The sequence below is a fragment of the Dermochelys coriacea genome, chromosome 3, assembly GCF_009764565.3.
Source record: "Dermochelys coriacea isolate rDerCor1 chromosome 3, rDerCor1.pri.v4, whole genome shotgun sequence".
Lineage (NCBI taxonomy): Eukaryota > Metazoa > Chordata > Testudines > Dermochelyidae > Dermochelys > Dermochelys coriacea.
This window is the reverse complement of record NC_050070.1, coordinates 180,038,771-180,056,713: the sequence shown is the minus strand read 5'-3', so window position 1 is coordinate 180,056,713 and position 17,943 is coordinate 180,038,771. Positions and strand designations below refer to the sequence as shown.

At 44.9% G+C, this 17,943-nt stretch overlaps 1 protein-coding gene across 4 annotated transcripts in view; it reads right to left on the bottom strand.

Annotated features, from left to right (window-relative positions):
- The window catches only part of PSME4 (proteasome activator subunit 4), a 228,156-nt gene that overhangs the window by 29,094 nt on the left and 181,119 nt on the right, over positions 1-17,943 (bottom strand). For all 4 annotated transcript variants that reach the window (XM_038397749.2, XM_043511903.1, XM_043511904.1 and 1 more), the window contains 3 exons: positions 17,047-17,255; positions 16,578-16,663; positions 1,480-1,608 (listed from right to left, as the gene is read on the bottom strand). In XM_038397749.2, the coding sequence (XP_038253677.1) occupies positions 1,480-1,608; positions 16,578-16,663; positions 17,047-17,255 (424 nt within the window). The remainder of the gene's footprint in view (positions 1-1,479; positions 1,609-16,577; positions 16,664-17,046; positions 17,256-17,943) is intronic.

Here is a 17,943-nt window from a genome sequence, read left to right as displayed (position 1 = left end):
TACAAATCAGTTTCTCCTTTTCTCTGTATAGTCTGTTTTCCTTTTCATTTCACAGAGTTATAAATAGGACAGACATACATTTTAACAGAAAAATACCATTGTAAAACCACAAAAAATAGGAGAGGGACCCAAGAGAACATGCTACATTCTGAAACTACATTTCAACTTGTTTTTGAGATAGTCAGCTGGAAATCTGTTCTATGTCTAACGCTGCAAGTCTGCCACAGAGGTCACGGAAGTCACAAATTCTGTAACTTTCCGGAACCTCTGTGACTTCTGCAGCCTTCCAGTCCGCTTGACCACAAGGATGCCTGAGCCGCACTGGGCCCCACAGCAACAGTGGTGGTCCTGGGCTGCCCCACCCCTGCCAGGAGCAGTGTTCCTGGGTAGTCTCCCATCAGCAGTGACGGCGGGCACCCTGGAGCATTCTCCCAGAGCAACGGCGGGTGGCTCTCCCGGAGAACACCCCCAGAGCACCCCCAGCACCAGCAGTGTTCCCAGAGCCTCCCAGGACACCCAAGATTTAGTCAGGGGTGTATAATACAAGTCATGGACAGGTCACGGAGCTGTGAATTTTTGTTTGTTGCCAGTGTCCTATCCATGACTTTTACTAAAAATACCCATTACTAAATCTTAACCATAACTATGTCCCTTTCAAAGTGAAATTTTTATTTTAAGCCGACTTGTTACTAAACCCTTACTTATTTTTATTTCTTAAAATAAATTTAACATCCTATTTGGGGCAAATATTTTACAAGTAAAAAAATAAAACTGGAAACAGAACTGTTTTGAGATAGTATTTTGTTAGAAACAAAATGTGAAACATTCATAACATTCATTACAGGATTTATACTCATAGGAACCTAAATGTAAGTTTAATCCTTTTTCCGCTAAAGATAACTATACTTTCAAACACTGGGTATAATTTTTAGTGAATAAACTAGAAGAAAGGCAATCCTTTCTTTACAAAGAGTTTAATGTTTTATTAATATGTATTTCTGCTTGGCAAAAAATAAAAATAAAAATTGGAAGCTGATATAAAAGCCATTTTACAAAGCTAATTCAGATTATTGTTCCTGATGACCAAACACTAACATGGAATTTAGTACAAAGCAAAAAAGTCAGCAGTCTCAGTAGTGCTGCCTTTTTGGCTGGTGTACAGCGAATTACTGTACTGCAATCAAGAGTTTAACTAAGTACTTAAACATTCTTCATGATTTTGGTGAGATGTGTGCCACTTCAATATAGAAATGAACGAATAAAGCAGTTATACTGACAACAGTGTCACTATACAGATTCAAAGAATATAAGCAGCAAATCATTTCAAAAACTACAGAAGACCTTTGCACATGTAGCACTGGCAGGAAATAAGAAATACTTTGTTTCATAATTGTTAACTCAAGTTATCTTGTATGCATAACAAGCTCAATAGGTTTTAAAGTGATGTGCATTCATTAAAACAATTTAGATCACACTCACTTGTTTTAGCACCTGGAGTATCAAAGGCACTTGTTGAGGATATAGCAATCCCTGAGACATTAATGATAAACACATCTTAGCATCTCTTTTGAGTTCATCATAGCTATTGTCATTTTCTACTGGTGCAATCTACAAAATAAGAACAAAACAGGAAGAGTTAAATATTTGTTGCTAAAGAAAAATCCTGAAAGAAAAAAAAAGAAAAACCTCTTTGCATGAAATTAATATGTTATCTGAGGGGGGAAACTATTCATTTTAATAACTCAGTAGTAAAGATTAAAACTGGGTCAGTCATCAAGAGGGGTCCTATTTACTTTAGAGGACCATGTGTCTAGGAAAGTTTAAAATTTCTGTATTTTAACATGTAAGATTTATCGACCTATAAATGCTCAATTGGCCTAAATTTGTTAAGCAAAGTAAATGAGTGTTAGGCAAAAGTTTGAAAAAATGTTTTTAACGTTCTAAGGAAGGATATAAAGTAGATGGCTGTTTAAACAGAAAGTTTTCCATATCCAATTAAGTTTCTCTTTCATATCCTCAAAGCCAGTCCAGACACTTGGGTATAATTCCACCCTGCCAGTAGAAAAGCACACAAGAACTTTTTGGCCAGGTCACCCCCTGTATATGAAGGGTTTGCTAGCCCATAGAGGGCAGCTGTTGCTGTCTCCAGCAGTAGAGAAGTCCTTTGCGGTTTGATAGAAGAAAGAGGAGGAAAAATGGACCTGAGACTGCAGAACTCTCTCAGTCTGGGTCACCCATGTGTATGGTTTTCCCTTTTAGGCTGTCTGCTAAGAGGTTCACCATGTCCTACTCCCACCTCCAGGAACTAACTCAAACTCCTCAGGTACCAGGCTATTTCCCTCAGAGGCTCTCTCCTTTTGCTTTGTACAAGGTTTGGAATGAAAATAACGGCTGAATTTGACAACTGCTGGTTGCAGAACCATTGGCTAAACAATAGATGCGCTAATAATTCACTTGATTGAGAAAAGATGACAATGTTTTAAAGGTTGTTCTTACATGTGGAGGATATCTTTCACTGAAGATCTCTGATAGAGAAGAAGTTATTCACCTTGTGCAGTAATGAGGCTTCTTTGAGATGTGTGTCCTTATGAGTGCTCCACTGCAGGTGTGTCTGCATCCCTGTGTTGCTGCTCGGAGAACTTTGGTAGCAGCGTCCTGTGACGGTGCACCCCACAACGCTTTATGGAAATATGTTTATGAATGCATATATAGATTCATAGATACTAAGGTCAGAAGGGACCATTCTGATCATCTAGTCCGACCTCCTGCACAGCGCAGGCCACAGAATTCACCCACCCACTCCTATGAAAAACCTCACCCATGTCTGAGCTATTGAAGTCCTTAAATCATGGTTTAAAGACTTCAAGGAGCAGAGAAGCCTCCCTCAAGTCAACCATGCCCCATGCTACAGAGGAAGGCGAAAAACCTCCAGGGCCTCTCCAATCTGCCCTGGAGGAAAATTCCTTCCTGACCCCAAATATGGCAATCAGCTAACCCCTGAGCATATGGGCAAGATTCACTAGCCAGATACTACAGAAAATTCTTTCCTGGGTAACTCAGATCCCATCCATCTAATATCCCATCTCAGGGGATTTGGCCTATTTACCCTGAATATTTAAAGATCAATTACTTACCAAAATTCCATTATCCCATCATACCATCTCCTCCATAAACTTACCAAGTAGAATCTTAAAACCAGATAGATCTTTTGCCCCCACTGCTTCCCTTGGAAGGCTATTCCATAGTTATATATGACATAACTAGAATGTGTTTTATGCTACATATGCCATGCAACATATCTATGTAAAGGTTATGATCTACTAAATATATTCATCCCATTTGTATGCATGTGTCATTGTTGTATTCGAAGTTATGAATATTGGCTGTATGCTTGTTTGATTTTAAATAACCACAGTAAGGTATTTGGTCAGCTTCTTTAGAAAGGAATTTGCAAGTTACGTGCCCAATCAAGAAGCACTTAACGCACAATGGATCTTGGAAGGCTCCAATCCAAATAAGAAGTCTACTCGAGGATGTTCAAGGTATACCTCTACCCCGATATAACGCTGTCCTCGGGAGCCAAAAAATCTTACTGTGTGTAGTGGGGTGGCTGCCCCACGCCTATTCTAGAGGGGGCTCCAGCAGGCCAGAGAGGCTGTGCAGGTGGACGGCCAATCAGAGAAGGCTTGCTAGGGAGCCAATCAGAGGCTGAGTAAGAGATAGCCAATCAGGGCCAGGCTCAGCCCTATATAAAGGCTGCCCAGGAAGGGAGCAGGCAGTCTCTGCCAGACCTTCAGAGGGTGAAGGTCTGTCTCCTGTGCAAGGGGACTAGCACCAGGGACAGCGCAGCATGGGACAGGCGAGGGGAGCAGAAGGAACTCCAGCCTGGTATCTGCCAGGCTGCAGGCCCCGAGGGAAGGGCCGGGCTGGTGCAAAGGGGACGAAGGAGAAGTGACCCAGGGAGAGAGGCAGACAAGGGGAGAGAAGGAGGGCAGGATGGCTGCCATCAAAGGGTCCCTGGGTCGGGACCCAGAGTAGAGGGTGGGCTTGGGTCTCCCCCTTGCACGTACACCCAGCCATTGGATGTGGCGATAGTGGACTGCACTGGACCCCTGGCAAAAGGGGTTAGATTTTGGGGTGTGGTTGGCCGCTGTGGCTGGGCAAAGTGAAAGACTGCTGATAACCCCCACCCCCCATAAGGGGGTGAATGAGGACTAGGAGACACTGCTGGAGAGCACTGTCTTGAAGAGGACACCACAAGGAGGGAGCAACATGGGTCCAGGCGCCAAGAGAGGGTGAGAGATGGACGGGACACCACCAGTGAAGGGCGCTCTGCCCTGGACTGAGCTAATTCCCTGATGAGTCAGCAGGAGGCCCTGTGGTGGCGAGTCCCAACCCTGTCACACTGTGTTATAGGTGAAACCGCGTTATATCAAACTTGCATTGATCCACCGGAGTACACAGCCCCGGCCCCCCGCAGCGCTGCTTTACCGCATTACATCTGAATTTGTGTTACATTGGGTCGCGTTATATGGGGTAGAGATGTAGCATGTGGACAATGGCTGCTGTCTGTAAAAACTGAGTCATGCATGGACATATAACTTGCCATGTGACTCCAAAACTCCATCTTGGAGTTGGACTTTGCATAGAAGAGAGGAGAGGGTCTCTGCCCACAAGAGAAAGTCTATTTAAACCCCTGGGAGATCCCTCCATTTTATCTTCAGCTGGCACAAGAGATAGCTTCTCCATCCCCAAGGATACCTGAAACTAACTGGAACAAAGGACAGTAACTACAAGGGGTGTGAGTGATTGCTGGATCCAGAGCAGAAGGATGTTTCTGTTCAAAATGTTCTGTGTAAATTAATTTTGTTCTGTGTGCAAATGAGGAATGTATGTGTAAAGAAATAAGTGTGAAGGCCATCGTTGAGCCAGATGTACAAGAAAGGAACCAGAAACAAATGCAAGGGCGCCAGGAGGCTGCAACATGTTCCTATTGAAATGTCACAGGAGGGCAAATTAATGACTCTAAAAAAGACAGGCACCTATCAATGGGGACAAAATAGCAGTGATCAAAACCAGCATGGGATAACTCCCTGAGGAACTTGATGAAAGAACAAGATAAAGGATAAGAAGGACAAGTTAAAAAGCAAAACAAAACAAGCACTTGTCAAACAACAATTGATTACAGCATGACAGTTCAAAACTCATTGATCCCAATGAAGGAAAATCACTATATAAACAGGGGGGCTTGCCATGAAACTTAGGGTTTGTCCTGCCAAGACTTCCCCGAAGCATCGTGTTGCAACCGATGAAACCTGGCTCCTCCCTAGAGGTGACCAACCTAGCTGGCCACTAGGTTGATCCAGACTTTGGACTGGTAACTATAACATCGACTGGCAGGACAGTGTGTGTGGTGTGACTGAATGCATATGCTAATTGCCGTATCTTCAATAAACACGGCGTACTGCCTTTTCCCCTGAAAAAGATCCCGTGTGCTTCTTATAAGTATAACATTTTTGGTGGAGAATTGCAAAAGGGGGAAGACATGCAGTGTGATTGTTGAACATACTGCTAAATATTGTTAAAAGGTATACCATACGTATAAAGTGATCAATCATTCAGGTGTGCACAACCCTGGGCGTAGAACTGTTGGGCAATAGGGGGAGGATTAGAGTCCTCGCTCCAACCAGTCTGTACGGGAAAACGATATAGATAATATATATTCAGCCCCGGTCGTAGAAGTGCTCGGCCATAAGGGGGATGGTTAGAGTCCTCATTCCTACCCGTCTGTTGGGGAAAAATTGCATAGATGAATATACTCTCGGTCATAGCAGAATCAAGCCCAAAAGGTAGGGGGCTTAGTGTTTTCCCCATCCTGCTCTATCAGGCAGAGTTCTTTTTAGTGGGTATAGACTTTTGTGTTTTATACGTCCCAGCATGAGCGTGGGCGCGGAAGAGTTATAAAGGTAAAAGAGATTCATAAAGAAATATGTTCAGGCGGTATTTTCTATGTGAGACCCAACTCTGAAGGATATAGGAGTGTGGGCAAATAGTGGTAGCACCTGTGTAGGAAATGTTTAAAAGGAAGCAATCCAAAGATGATACTTTATTCAAGAGATTAATCCTTTTAAACAGATCTTGCTCTGTTAAACCAAACTCTGAAGGATATAGGTGTCTGGGCAGTGTAGTATTTTTTGTGAGTGATGTTGTGGTGATTTCACAATTTTGAAAGAAATGTTTTAGGAGAGGGACCAGGAAGGGTGGGGGCTAGTTGAGAAGCCCACCCTTCTTGCTAAATTGGTAGTGGAATAAAGCCTGTGTCCATAAAAAGGGACAATTCAACAAGGGAAGCAGAATCGGGCCCAGACAAGCAGGCAGGCAACAAATAAAAAAATTGGAAAACAGGTTGGAACCCTGAGGGCATAGTGGCAGGTAGGGGTGTGTGTGTGTGTTTGAGAGAGAGATTCAAATCCCTGGAACAATACTTGGAATGGTGAAATCTGAATTGAAGATTTTTCCCCTGAAAAAGATCCCGTTAAAAAAAGATTCACAGCTTCTTATATGCATAACACACTGCAGGTGACTCCTAAGCAGTACCCCTTTTGGAGGCCTGGGACTTCAGAGTGGGGTCAGTTAGAGATGACAGTACTGTGGAGCCAAAGATGGCATCAGAGGCAGAGTCCCAAGTGATCGCATAGTGTTCTGCAAAAGTGTGGCCTGACGTCCATGTCTCTGCTCTGCAGATTTCTGAGACAGGGACGTCCTTGAAAAAAGGGACAGATGAGGAAATCGATCTTGAGGAACAAGTCTGGATCGAGTCGGGGTGTGTGTGTCACAATACAAATTTGGTAGCACTATCTGATGCAATTCGAGATCCGCTTACAGCGTCTTTGGGCTGATACTGCTCAGCTCTTGGATCTTTCCACCACAATGAGAAAAAGTCATGGGGACTTCCTGAAAGCCTTTGTAGAATGCTAGAACTCTCCTAACATCTAAGGTATGTAGTATAGCCTCCCTATTGTCTCGGTGAGGCTTGCGATAGAAGATTATAAGATGGACTTACTGATTCATGTGAAAAGGGGAGGTTACCTTAAGGATGAATTTTGGATGCGGCCTGAATGTAATCTTGCCCGGAAAGAATACTGTTTGGGGGGGGGGATGTGCCCTCAAATCTGCTATCTCCCCTATTCTAACTAAGGTAATTGCTATCAGGAAGGCTGTTTTCATTGAGAGGTACATCAGTGAACAGGTGGCCATGGGTTCAAAGGGGGGCCTAGTCAGGCTTTTCAGTACCAGGTTTAGGTCCCACGAGGGGGTAGGAGTCAAGGTTGAGGGAAGAAATTCATTATACCCTTAAGGAACCTTTTAGTGGTTGGATGTGATAGTACCGAGTACCCCACTATAGGTTGTTGAAAAGCTGTGACAGCTGCAAGATGGACCCTAATAGAGTTTAGGGACAATACTGACTTTAACGGTCAGAGAATATTCCAGAATATGTGGGAGTGTTGCTGACATTGGAGATAGTTGTTACGATGTACACCACATCTGAAACCTGGACTATTTCTGCAGATAAGTACGTCATGTGGAGGACTTTCTATTGTGTATTAGAACCTCTTGTATTTCCTTTGAGCATCAACTTTCTAGATGCTGGAACCATGCAGGAGCCATGCTTTGAGGCAGAGAATCCCAAAGTAGGGATGTAGGTTACACGCTTTATCTTACGAGAGGAGATATGGAATGGTTGGAAGGGAGACTGGAAGGCACATTGTGAGCTGTGGCAGGTAAGATACCAGGTCTATCTTGGCCAAATAGGAGCAATCAGGACCGTGAGCTTAGTCCCTTCAGCAGTAGAGGAAACGGAAGGAAGTGTAAAGAAGGTCCTTGTCCCAGGGGAGAAGAACATTGCTTAGAAAGTGTTGTCTTGAGCAGCAGCAGGACCACTTCTTGTTCTGGTACTCGGCAAACAGGTCTGTGGATTGTCTTCCCCATCATGTGAAAAAGTCATGGAGTACTGACGGGTGCATCTCCCACTTGTAATCGTGCGTGAATTAGCAACTGGGATCATCTGCTATTGAGGTCTGCATGCCCAGGAGGGAAGCCATGGACAAGATGATGTTGTGGAGATGCACCAGTTCCATAATTTCATTGCTTCTGTGCATAGGGAGGGCGACCTGGCCCCTCCCTGGCAAATGTAGTATATGCAGGTTATGTTGTCCTGTTAGGATATTTGTATGCGATTCTGCTATCAGCGGGAGGAAATGGGTGCAGGCATTCCTGACTGCTCTCAGGTTGAAGACATTGATGTGTAGAGATCTCTCCAGAGGTAACCATTTGCTGAGTGATGCATCGGTGGTAAGCAGTGATGATGGTGTCCTCTGTGAGAAGGGAATCCCTTTGCCTACATTGGCTAGGTTCTTTCACCAGTCCAAGGAACTTTTGATCATGGTAGGTAGTGACGGGTTTGTCCACACTGTCTTTGTTCGGCCTATAAACTGAACTGAATCATAATTGGAGGCATTGCATGTGGAGTTTGGAGTGCAGTATCACAGCTGTGCCCACTGCCATATGCCCCAACAGTTGGGGACAGAGTCTGGTTGGTACTTGAGGACTGCATTGAGCCGTGTCTATGAGTGAGACCAGGGATAGGAACCTGTGTTGAAGTAGGAAGATTTGGCCTGTAGAGCATCCAGGTTGACTGCCATGAATTCCAGGTGTTGCATTGGCGTGAGGGTCAACTTCTGGGTGTTGATCTGAAAGCCCAGTTCTGTAAACAAATGTATAGTGGTGTTGATGACTCAATGAGCCTCCTAGAGTGATCGGGCTCTGAGGAGACAATCGTCCAGGTAAGGATAGATCATTATCCCTTGTGAATGTACATGAGCGGCTACCACTGAGAGAACTTCGGAAAATAGGGACCAATGAGAGTCTGAAGGGGAGGACTCTGTATTGGTAATGGTGTGTCCCAGAGTGAATCTGAAAAATCATCTGTGAGCCGGTAGTATTGAAATATGAAAGTAGATGTCCTGGAGGTCAAGACCTGAAAACCAGTCTCCCTGTTCCAGAGATGGAATGATCATTGATAAGGTGACAGTCTTGAACGTCTGAGCTTTGACAAACTTGTTGCGAGCTCAAAGATCCAGTATGGGTCTCCAACCTCCCTCCCTTTTGGGTATTAGGAAGTAACAAGGATAGAACCCCTTGCCTTGTAGATGTTGAGGAACTGGTTCTGTAGCTCCTAACTGGAGGAGTCAATCTATCTCCAGTTGTAGCAGACTCTCATAAGAAGGGTCCCTGAAGAGTGACAGGGAAGAGTGTTGTGGAGGGGGTAGAGAGGTGAAGTGGATGGAGTACCTGGATCAGATGATTTCTAGGATCCATCTGTTTGACATTATGTGTTCCCAGGCACTGTGGAACCCTACCAAATGGTGACCAAATGGGTGCATGGTCATAGACAGTAGTGGGAAGTGGTCTTGTGATGCCTTGACCTGCCCATCAAAAGTGGTGCTGAGAGGGTTGAAGATTGTGGACCAGATGCCTTATGTTTTGGGAATTTTCCCTTTTTTCTTTGTGGCTCTTAATAGCGCTGTGATGGGAATTGAGATGAAGAATCTATGTGTTGGGATTGGGGGCTAAAAGATCTTTTGTCCCCGTGTGTACATTCCCAGCAACCGGAAGGTGGCCCTGGAATCCTTCAAGGTGTGGAGGGAGGTGTCAGTCTTCTCAGCAAAGAGCTTCACATCCTTGAAGGGGAGGTCCTCCACTATGGTCTGCACCTCCTTTGGGAATACAAACAAGTGGAGCCATGAGACCTATGTCATCACCAGTCGTGGATCTGGCGTAGATCTGCTGTTGGCGGCGTAGAGGGCCAACTGAAGTGATGTTTTTGCCACCATTTCTCACTCCTGAATGATGGCCTTGAAGGATTCCCGACGACCCTCTGGCAATTTATCAATAAAGTCATTCAGTTTATGGTAATTTTGTGTAATTGTATTTTGCCGTGAGTGCAATACGAAACCGAAAGGTGGCAGAAGAAAAAACGGTTACCTATCTTTTCGTAACTCTTTTCCTTCGAGATGTGTTGCTCATGTCCATTCCATTCTAGATGTGTGCACGTCCACGGGCACAGCTGTCGGAGACTTTTGCCTTAGCGGTATCGTTAGGGTCGGCTGTGGTACCCTCTGGAGTGCCACACTCATGCCTCGGTATATTAGATGCTGCCAGCCTTTCGCTCTCTCAGTTCCTCTTGCCGGCAATTCTGACATAGGGGCAGGAGGGCGGGTTATGGAATGGACATGAGCAACACATCTTGAAGAACAACAGTTATGAAAAAGGTAGGTAACCATTTTTTCTTCGAGTGCTTGCTCATGTCGATTCCATTCCAGGTGACGCACAAGCAGTATCCTTGGAAGTGGGCTTGGAGTTCACAGATGTGCGGCTTGTAATACTACTCTACCGAAGTCGGTGTTGTCTCGGGCTTGTTGAGTAAGTGCATAGTGAGATGTGAACTTGCGAATGGATGACCAGGTGGCGGCCCTGCGGATATCTGAAATTGGCACATGGGCTAGGAAGGCCGCTGCCGAGGCTTGCATTCTAGTTGAGTGGGTGGTTAGAATCGCTGGAGGAGATTTTGCCTGATCATAGCAAAATTGGTTTGTTTCTTTTGATGTATAAAGGTAGCGCTCTCCTGACGTCCAGTGAGTGCAACCTACGTTCCTCATCAGACTTATGAGGCTCTGGGAAGAAGACTGGCAAAAATATGTCCTTGCTCATGTGAAATTGTGAAACCACCTTGGGCAGGAAAGCCGGATGTGGCCACAGCTGGACCTTGTCCTTGAAAAATACAGTATAGGGCGGCTCCGAGGTAAGTGCCCTAAGCTCGGAGACCCTTCGGGCAGAAGTTATCGCCTCCAGGAATGACACCTTCCAGGAGAGCAGAAGAAGGGAACAGGATGCCAAGGGCTCAAAGGGTGCTCTCATGAGCTGCGTGAGAACCAGTTTCAGATCCCACTGAGGGACAGGGTCCCAGACCTGGGGGTAGAGTTGCTCCAGACCTTTCAAGAAATGGACTGTCATGTTATGAGCAAAGACCAACCTGCCCTGGAATGGAAGGTGAAAGGCTGATATGGTGGCTGAGTGGACCTTAATTGATGAAAGGGACAAGCCCTGGAGCTTGAGATACATAAGGCAGTCCAGAATCACCTGCAGTGAGGCTTGTTCAGGCCTAACCATTGGGTCGAGATCCAGCACATGAATAGTTTCCATTTGGCCAGGTAGGTTGCTCTAGTGGAGGGCTTTCTACTACCCAGTAGGACCTGCTGTATGTGGCCCAAGCACTCTTGCTCTTCAGCATTCAACCATGCACCAACCAAGTTGTTAGATGCAGTGCTGCTAGAGTCGGGTGCAGGAGCCTGCTGTGATTCTGGGATAGGAGATCCAGGTAGAGGGGCAGCTGCAGTGGGGTCATCACCAACAGGCTATCAGCATGCCGAACCAGCATTGGCGAGGCCAAGCCAGGGCTATCAGGATAACTTTGGCCTTGTCTTGCTTAATCTTCATGAGGACTCTGTGAAGCAATGGCACCGGTGGGAAAGCATACATCAGAGCTGCCAACCACAGGAGTAAGAAGGCATCCAACACGGGAGCCCCTGTCGATCCCCCCAAATGAGCAGAACAGGTGGCATTTCCTGTTCTGATGCATCGCGAATAAATCCTCCTGGGAAGGTCTCCACTTTCAGAAGATCCTGTGGACCGGGTTGGGGTGGAGCGACCATTCATGGCAAGATGAGAAGGCTCTGCTAATATGTTCCTGGTCTTGGGGAGGTGTGCTGCCATGAGATGAATGGCATGCTGCACACAGAAGTCCCAGAACTGGAGGGCTTCCTGGCAAAGGGCTGATGACTTGGCTCTGCCGTGCTCGTTGATATAAAACATTGTGATGGTGTTGTCCATCAGGACTTGAACCACCTTGCCTTGTAAATGGGACTGAAAAGCCTGACAGGCCAAGCGAACTGCTCTGAGCTCCCAGATATTTATGTGGAGGGAGTGGTCGACCCCCAACCAACAACCTTGTGTACTGCGCTCGTCCAGGTGGGCTCTCCACTCTAGGTCTGAGGCGTCGGAAACCAGAGTTAGCGACGGGAATGGGGCCTTCGAAGGGAACGCCCTGCAACACTGATGCAGGGTCCAACCACCATGCCAGTGATGACTGGATGTGGTCCAGCACCTTGACTACCAGGTCTAGGTCGTGCCTGTTGCGGATGTAGACTCACGCCAGCCACGCCTGCAGCAGCCAGAGATGGAGCCAGGCATGATGGACTACGTAAGTATATGCTGCCATGTGGCCTAGCAAGCTTAGGCAAGTGTGGGCGGTGGTAAGCGGGTGGCCCCTTACATGGGAGATCACATCTGACATAGCTTGAAAAAGGGCCTCCAAAAGGAAGGCTCTGGCCCATGTGGAGTCAAGGACCACCCCGATAAACTCTATTTGTTGCACTAGTATGAGGGTCAATTTCTTTTCATTCACTAACAGGCCCAGTCCATGACAGGTGGAACACACCAGATAGAGACTGTTTTGCACTTGATCCCTGATGATCCTGCTCTTGATGGGTGGCGGGTGGGAGAAAAGGAACTCTGGTTCCTTTGCAATGACTTATTTCTTGTCCACACTTTTACAAGTTGGGGCTACCGATGTCAGCGTTTGCCACACAGTTTTACCTGGGTCCAAGATGGCTTCATTGATTGGGAGGGCGATCTTCAAGGAGGATGAAGAGTGGAAGATATTGATGAGCTGATGGTGTGTCTTTGACCTCCTCCAGTGGTATGTGGGGGATATCTGCTGCTCTTTTTATTAGCTCCAGGAACAGATGGAAGTTGTCTGCCATGGACAGTGATGAAGGCATGACCACTTCGTACGAGAAAGAGGAGGATATGGCTTTACATGTTACCTCCTCCTCCGTGTCCCCTTCTTGTTCCTCCGTTTCCCAAGGCTCTGAGGCCCTCAAAGCTGTGGCTGAAGAAGCATGCCTGGAGGATTTTTGGGCAATGCTTGAAGCTCACAAGGCAGGCAGTTGTTGTGCTTCTCAAAGGGCCTTGGATGGCCATTTTGGTGGCATAAGGCCTGGCGGAGGTGCCCCTTGGTGGCCGTATCAAGATGGTGGTGGTGGTACATCTGTGGGTACATTCCTGGATGCTGTTGATAGCGGGTCTCATATGGAGCTTGGGAGGAGTACAATGAAACCTCCTCAGGCTAACTATCCAATCCCTCACTCCACAGTGGAGGGATATGGCATGATTGTGGGGATATGCCCCATGCTCAGCAAAGGCTCAATCTTGTGACATCGGTACAGAGGGGCATAGAATTGGGTGCCTGTATCATGCCCAGATCACTGACCTGGGAAAATTCTGCTGGAACCTATCGTCCAGATGTTGGTGGAGATGGAGACCTTGTCTGTCTCCCTGGTGCTGTGTGGGCTATTGTTGCTGGTGGCACCAATGTTGACTTGCGTACCAGGAGCATCTTCCTAGGATATTTGCCCTTATCTCTCGGTATCGAAGATCTGCCTAAACGGTCCATGGGCCTGTTAGCGGTACTAGATAACGATGGTCACCATGAGGCATGGGTGTCGGATTGTGGTCTTGATGCCTGTGGTGTCGAGGATACCGAGTGAGGCGGCAAATGCTTTCAGCTATTCCTAGGCTCGCTGAAGGGACTTCCCACTCTCTTTTTTGACTCGTGAGGAGTCCCCAGTCTGTTTCTTCGACCCACTATTTTTCAAAGTCAAAGGTTGAGGGGAAGAATCATGCCTGCCAGAAGGTAGGGGTCAGAGAGTTGCGTCCGTAAAGATAATTTTTTGGCAAAGCTCTCTGTCCTTGCAAGATCTCTGCCAGAGCTGCTGGCAGAGAGAACTCTTTTCTTGGATATGGCCCTTGCCATGGCAACAGATGCACTGGGCGTGCTTGTCCACAACCGGGACCGTCTCACTGTAATTGCGGCATTTCTTTAAGCCCAGAGAGCCTTGTCCAGGAGGGTTCCCCCCCCGGGGGTTGAGAGAAGAACAAAGTCCATTCTTCTTCTTTTAGGCAATGACCAAACAAACAGTAGGAGGAGGAGAAGAAACAAAACAGGCTTCTAAGGAAGCTAAAAATTAGCAATTGTAAAAGAATAAATGATCCACAAATGGACAGCTAAAGCTCCATCACTAGCTGGGGCAGTTGAGAAGGAAAGGAGGACTGTTAGGGCTTGTCTACACTGGCAAGTTTTGTTGCCAAAAACTGCCTTTTGGCGACAAAACAGCAAGAGCGTACACACTACAATGGGACTTTTGTCACGAAAAACGCCCAGTTTTGGCAACAAAAAACTTCCTCCCCTATGACAGACTTTTGTCTTTTCCCCTCCCTTTATTGTCAACAAAGGGCCAGTGTAGAAACTGCTGATTGTTTTGTCAACAGAACTGGCTTCTGCCAGTATCCCATAATGCCTGTCCTGATTGCTCTGCTCAGTGTTTTGAGCTCTGCTGCCCTGCAGGCATGCACCCCTCCCCCTTCAAAGCTCTGGGAAGTACCTGTGGGCTGCTCCGTTTGGGGAACAAATAAAGAGAAAATAATTGGAATGCTCCTGTTCTGTCCTGCACTAGGAACACAGCAGCAGGTAGACTGCTGCTGCAGGGGGCGGGGATTCCTCAGCACGGAGAGCTCACAGAGCTGCTCATGATGCTGCTCTTGGCAGCTGAGGGAGCTGTGGGAGAACTCAAAGAGAATCCCCAGATGCGCAGCAATCAGCTCTTCCTTCCCACAACACTGAACTGTGGGATATATACCCATGGTGCATTGCTCACCCTGTTGATGATGGTGTCCCCAATGTGGCATGATCTATCGACAGAAGGAGCAAGTGTGAACACCCCTTGGAGATTTTTGTTTTGTCGACTTTTGGTTGTTGACATAAGTTTTGTAAACAAAACTGGGTAGTGTAGACAAGCCTTAGTCCCTGAGCGCTGGCTAGCCTCGTGGCGCAGTACAAGGTAAGACTGTGCATGTGCTGGCCCAGCGGACACTGCTACCAAAGTTCTCTGATCAGCAGACACAACTACAGTGGAGAACCCATAGGACATTACTCAAAGAAGAACTCCAGGTTTAGCATTGAGTTAGAAGAAAAGTTAAACTAGAAATATTAGCAATATATTTTTGTATCAGTAACCCTTTTGTGTGTTTTGGGGACATACGTTATTTTTAGATAACTAGCTGATCTGACGTTTTATTAAAGTAAGAATGACTCTTCCCACAAAGGCAACCTGTACTTTAAACAGAAATGGATGCTATTCTGCCTTGCTAAGTTCTTATGATGGGCTGATATAGAACACAAGGGATCCTGAACTCCCAGTTGATTAAATGAAAAGTGAGCGAGAGTATGTTTTAAATAAGGTATAAACTGACAAAATTGGTAACCAAGGATTAAAGTAACAAAGCTTGCCTAAGCAAAGTTTAGATTTTTTTCCATTGCCATAGAGCAACAGTAGTCTTTCATCATAATGTAAATTTGACAGGATTTTTTAAAAAGACTGTCTAATTTACATTCAGTATGCGGGAATTAATGATGAATCCCTCGTGAATTCTAAATCGAATGAAATTTGCTGTTTTTTTTCATGGCCTTAACAGTTGTGAAAAAGCCTGCTTTGTTGCTGTCTGTTAATTGAATTTGATCTTAATATAACTATAGGGGCTGTTTCCACTACTGGAGAGAAAAAAAAGTGAAGATGGTGATATTCCAAGTCTAAAGGTACTCGTGTCTTTTTACAGTGACTTGGGTTAGGGTGGACAGTATAATCTAGAGAAAGCCTGCTAAGAATAATAGGTTCCTTATATCAGTCATATTTTAGGCCAAAAGGCCAACTGCTGTGAAAAACAAGCTGTCCCATTCTATGCAGTGGTGGTGAAATGAGCTGTCTCAACTTATGAATGGTAGAAGGACTACAGGAGCCTACCAAGACCTATAGAATACCTCCATCTTTGAAAAAGTAAGAGTCTCACACCTGCTAACACTATGGTGTTGGAGTAACGGCAGAAGAAAACAGTTTAAGTGACTATACTCTTTAATCTTCTAGAACACTGCAGCTAAACAGCACTGCATAAAGAGTTTCTGAAGTATGAAACAGAACAGTGGTCTGCTGGACACTACTCTACTTCCTTTACCAAGTGTCCCCATTATGTCTCCGCATTCAGAAACTCTGGCCAAGTTCTGCCTGTTCATTGTAAGAGCATACACCTGAAAAATATCTGGATCTCTCTGCACCCTTTCATCTTTTTGAAACAGTTCAGGATTCCTCCATAAGATCAATCATATATTTCTGTGTGCAAGAATGGGAGGGTGTATTAGAAAAACGCTAGACCAATGGTTCCAGATTCTATAAGTACACTACCAATTTCACACACAAGCAAAGGAGGATGTTGGGGCAGAATTTGGCTAGCCATATATATATGCTAGCCATATATATGCACAGTTTTCTATTTAAAAAAAAATTAAAATTTTTATAACTTGTTTTTAAACCAAATGTGACTAAAAGCTCAGTAATTAAAATGGGTACCTTAAAAAACAAAGGTAAGAGTTGGAGTTGTTCTGTGACAGCCGTGGAGAAGGACCGACCTGCACTTGCCATCAACCACTTCAGGACTGTTTATAAAAAGACAGAAATACTTACTGAATAACAAGGTCAACAAGCAAAATGACAAATGTATAGGCCAAATTCACTTCTGGCATAGCTCACCAGATTTCCACTAATGTTAGTGGAGTTGCATCAACAGTAAGTTTGGCCCTGTGTTCTTATGTTAGAGCCCATGAGTTTTCATTAGAATAATTATTATTCAAGACATAAGTGGAATAAGTTATACATTAACACAGTCCAACCTACAAGAGGTACAGACACCTCTTTAGTATAAAGCTAATGTAACAAAGGCAAAATTGCATATTGTAAGTACGCCACTTGCAGTACTCAATCATAAGTCTGTGCAGCCAAACATATTGTCTGTTTTCACAAGTTAAATTCAGCAACTCACTGGTTTTCAAGAGTTTAATGCCCTGAGTTCGCTCATCTTGTTCACCAACTCCATTCTCTTCCATAACATGGTTCTGAATTTCTTCATCCACTTCCATAAGAGGTTTGAGCTTTTCAAGTATTCGTGTAGTGAACTCATGGACATGAGGGGACTTTGTTGGAGCAGTAGTTGGCAAGGAAACATCTATCATGAATATGTAGGTCAAAACACTAAAAATAAATAACGCAAATTTATACATGAAGAAACCAGTTAAATGTGTTCAGTGGCTATTTGCCAATTTCAATTACTAGTTGAAATTTAATACTTTTCTGAAATTTAAAATTTCTTCCTGTAGACCACATAAAATAAATAAAACCAAATCCTATCTGAAACAGAATGCAACATCATTGTAATTCAGATCTTTATCTCAATTTAAGGCATTACACCACAAGAGTACAATGCACCAAGACAAATAACCTCAGTTCACTGAGCTGCTTGACTATATATACACACATCTAAACCTCAGTGAGAACATGAGGAAAACTATTAATTGTGGGCTTAAGAACAGTTTTCACCTAATGAGAGAGAAAGTGAAAGACTCAAGGGGGGAAAATGCTATGGCTTCTATTTTTAATGAGTTCACATTTTTCATCTTTGACAATGTCTATCTATTGCATTCGGAATCTTATTTGGCGTGTAGGTAACTTGATATCCTGTAACAGAATTATTTTTCTTATTTCTGACAAACATGCTATTTTGCATACTGTACATGAAAAGATATGCTGTTTACTTATAACTCTTTCCTCAAGGTTGCAAACTGCAGACACACAAAATGAATCATACAATAATAAATGGTTAAAAAAACTGGGCATGTTTAGTCTTGAGAAACAGAGACTGAGGGGAAACCTGATAATCTTC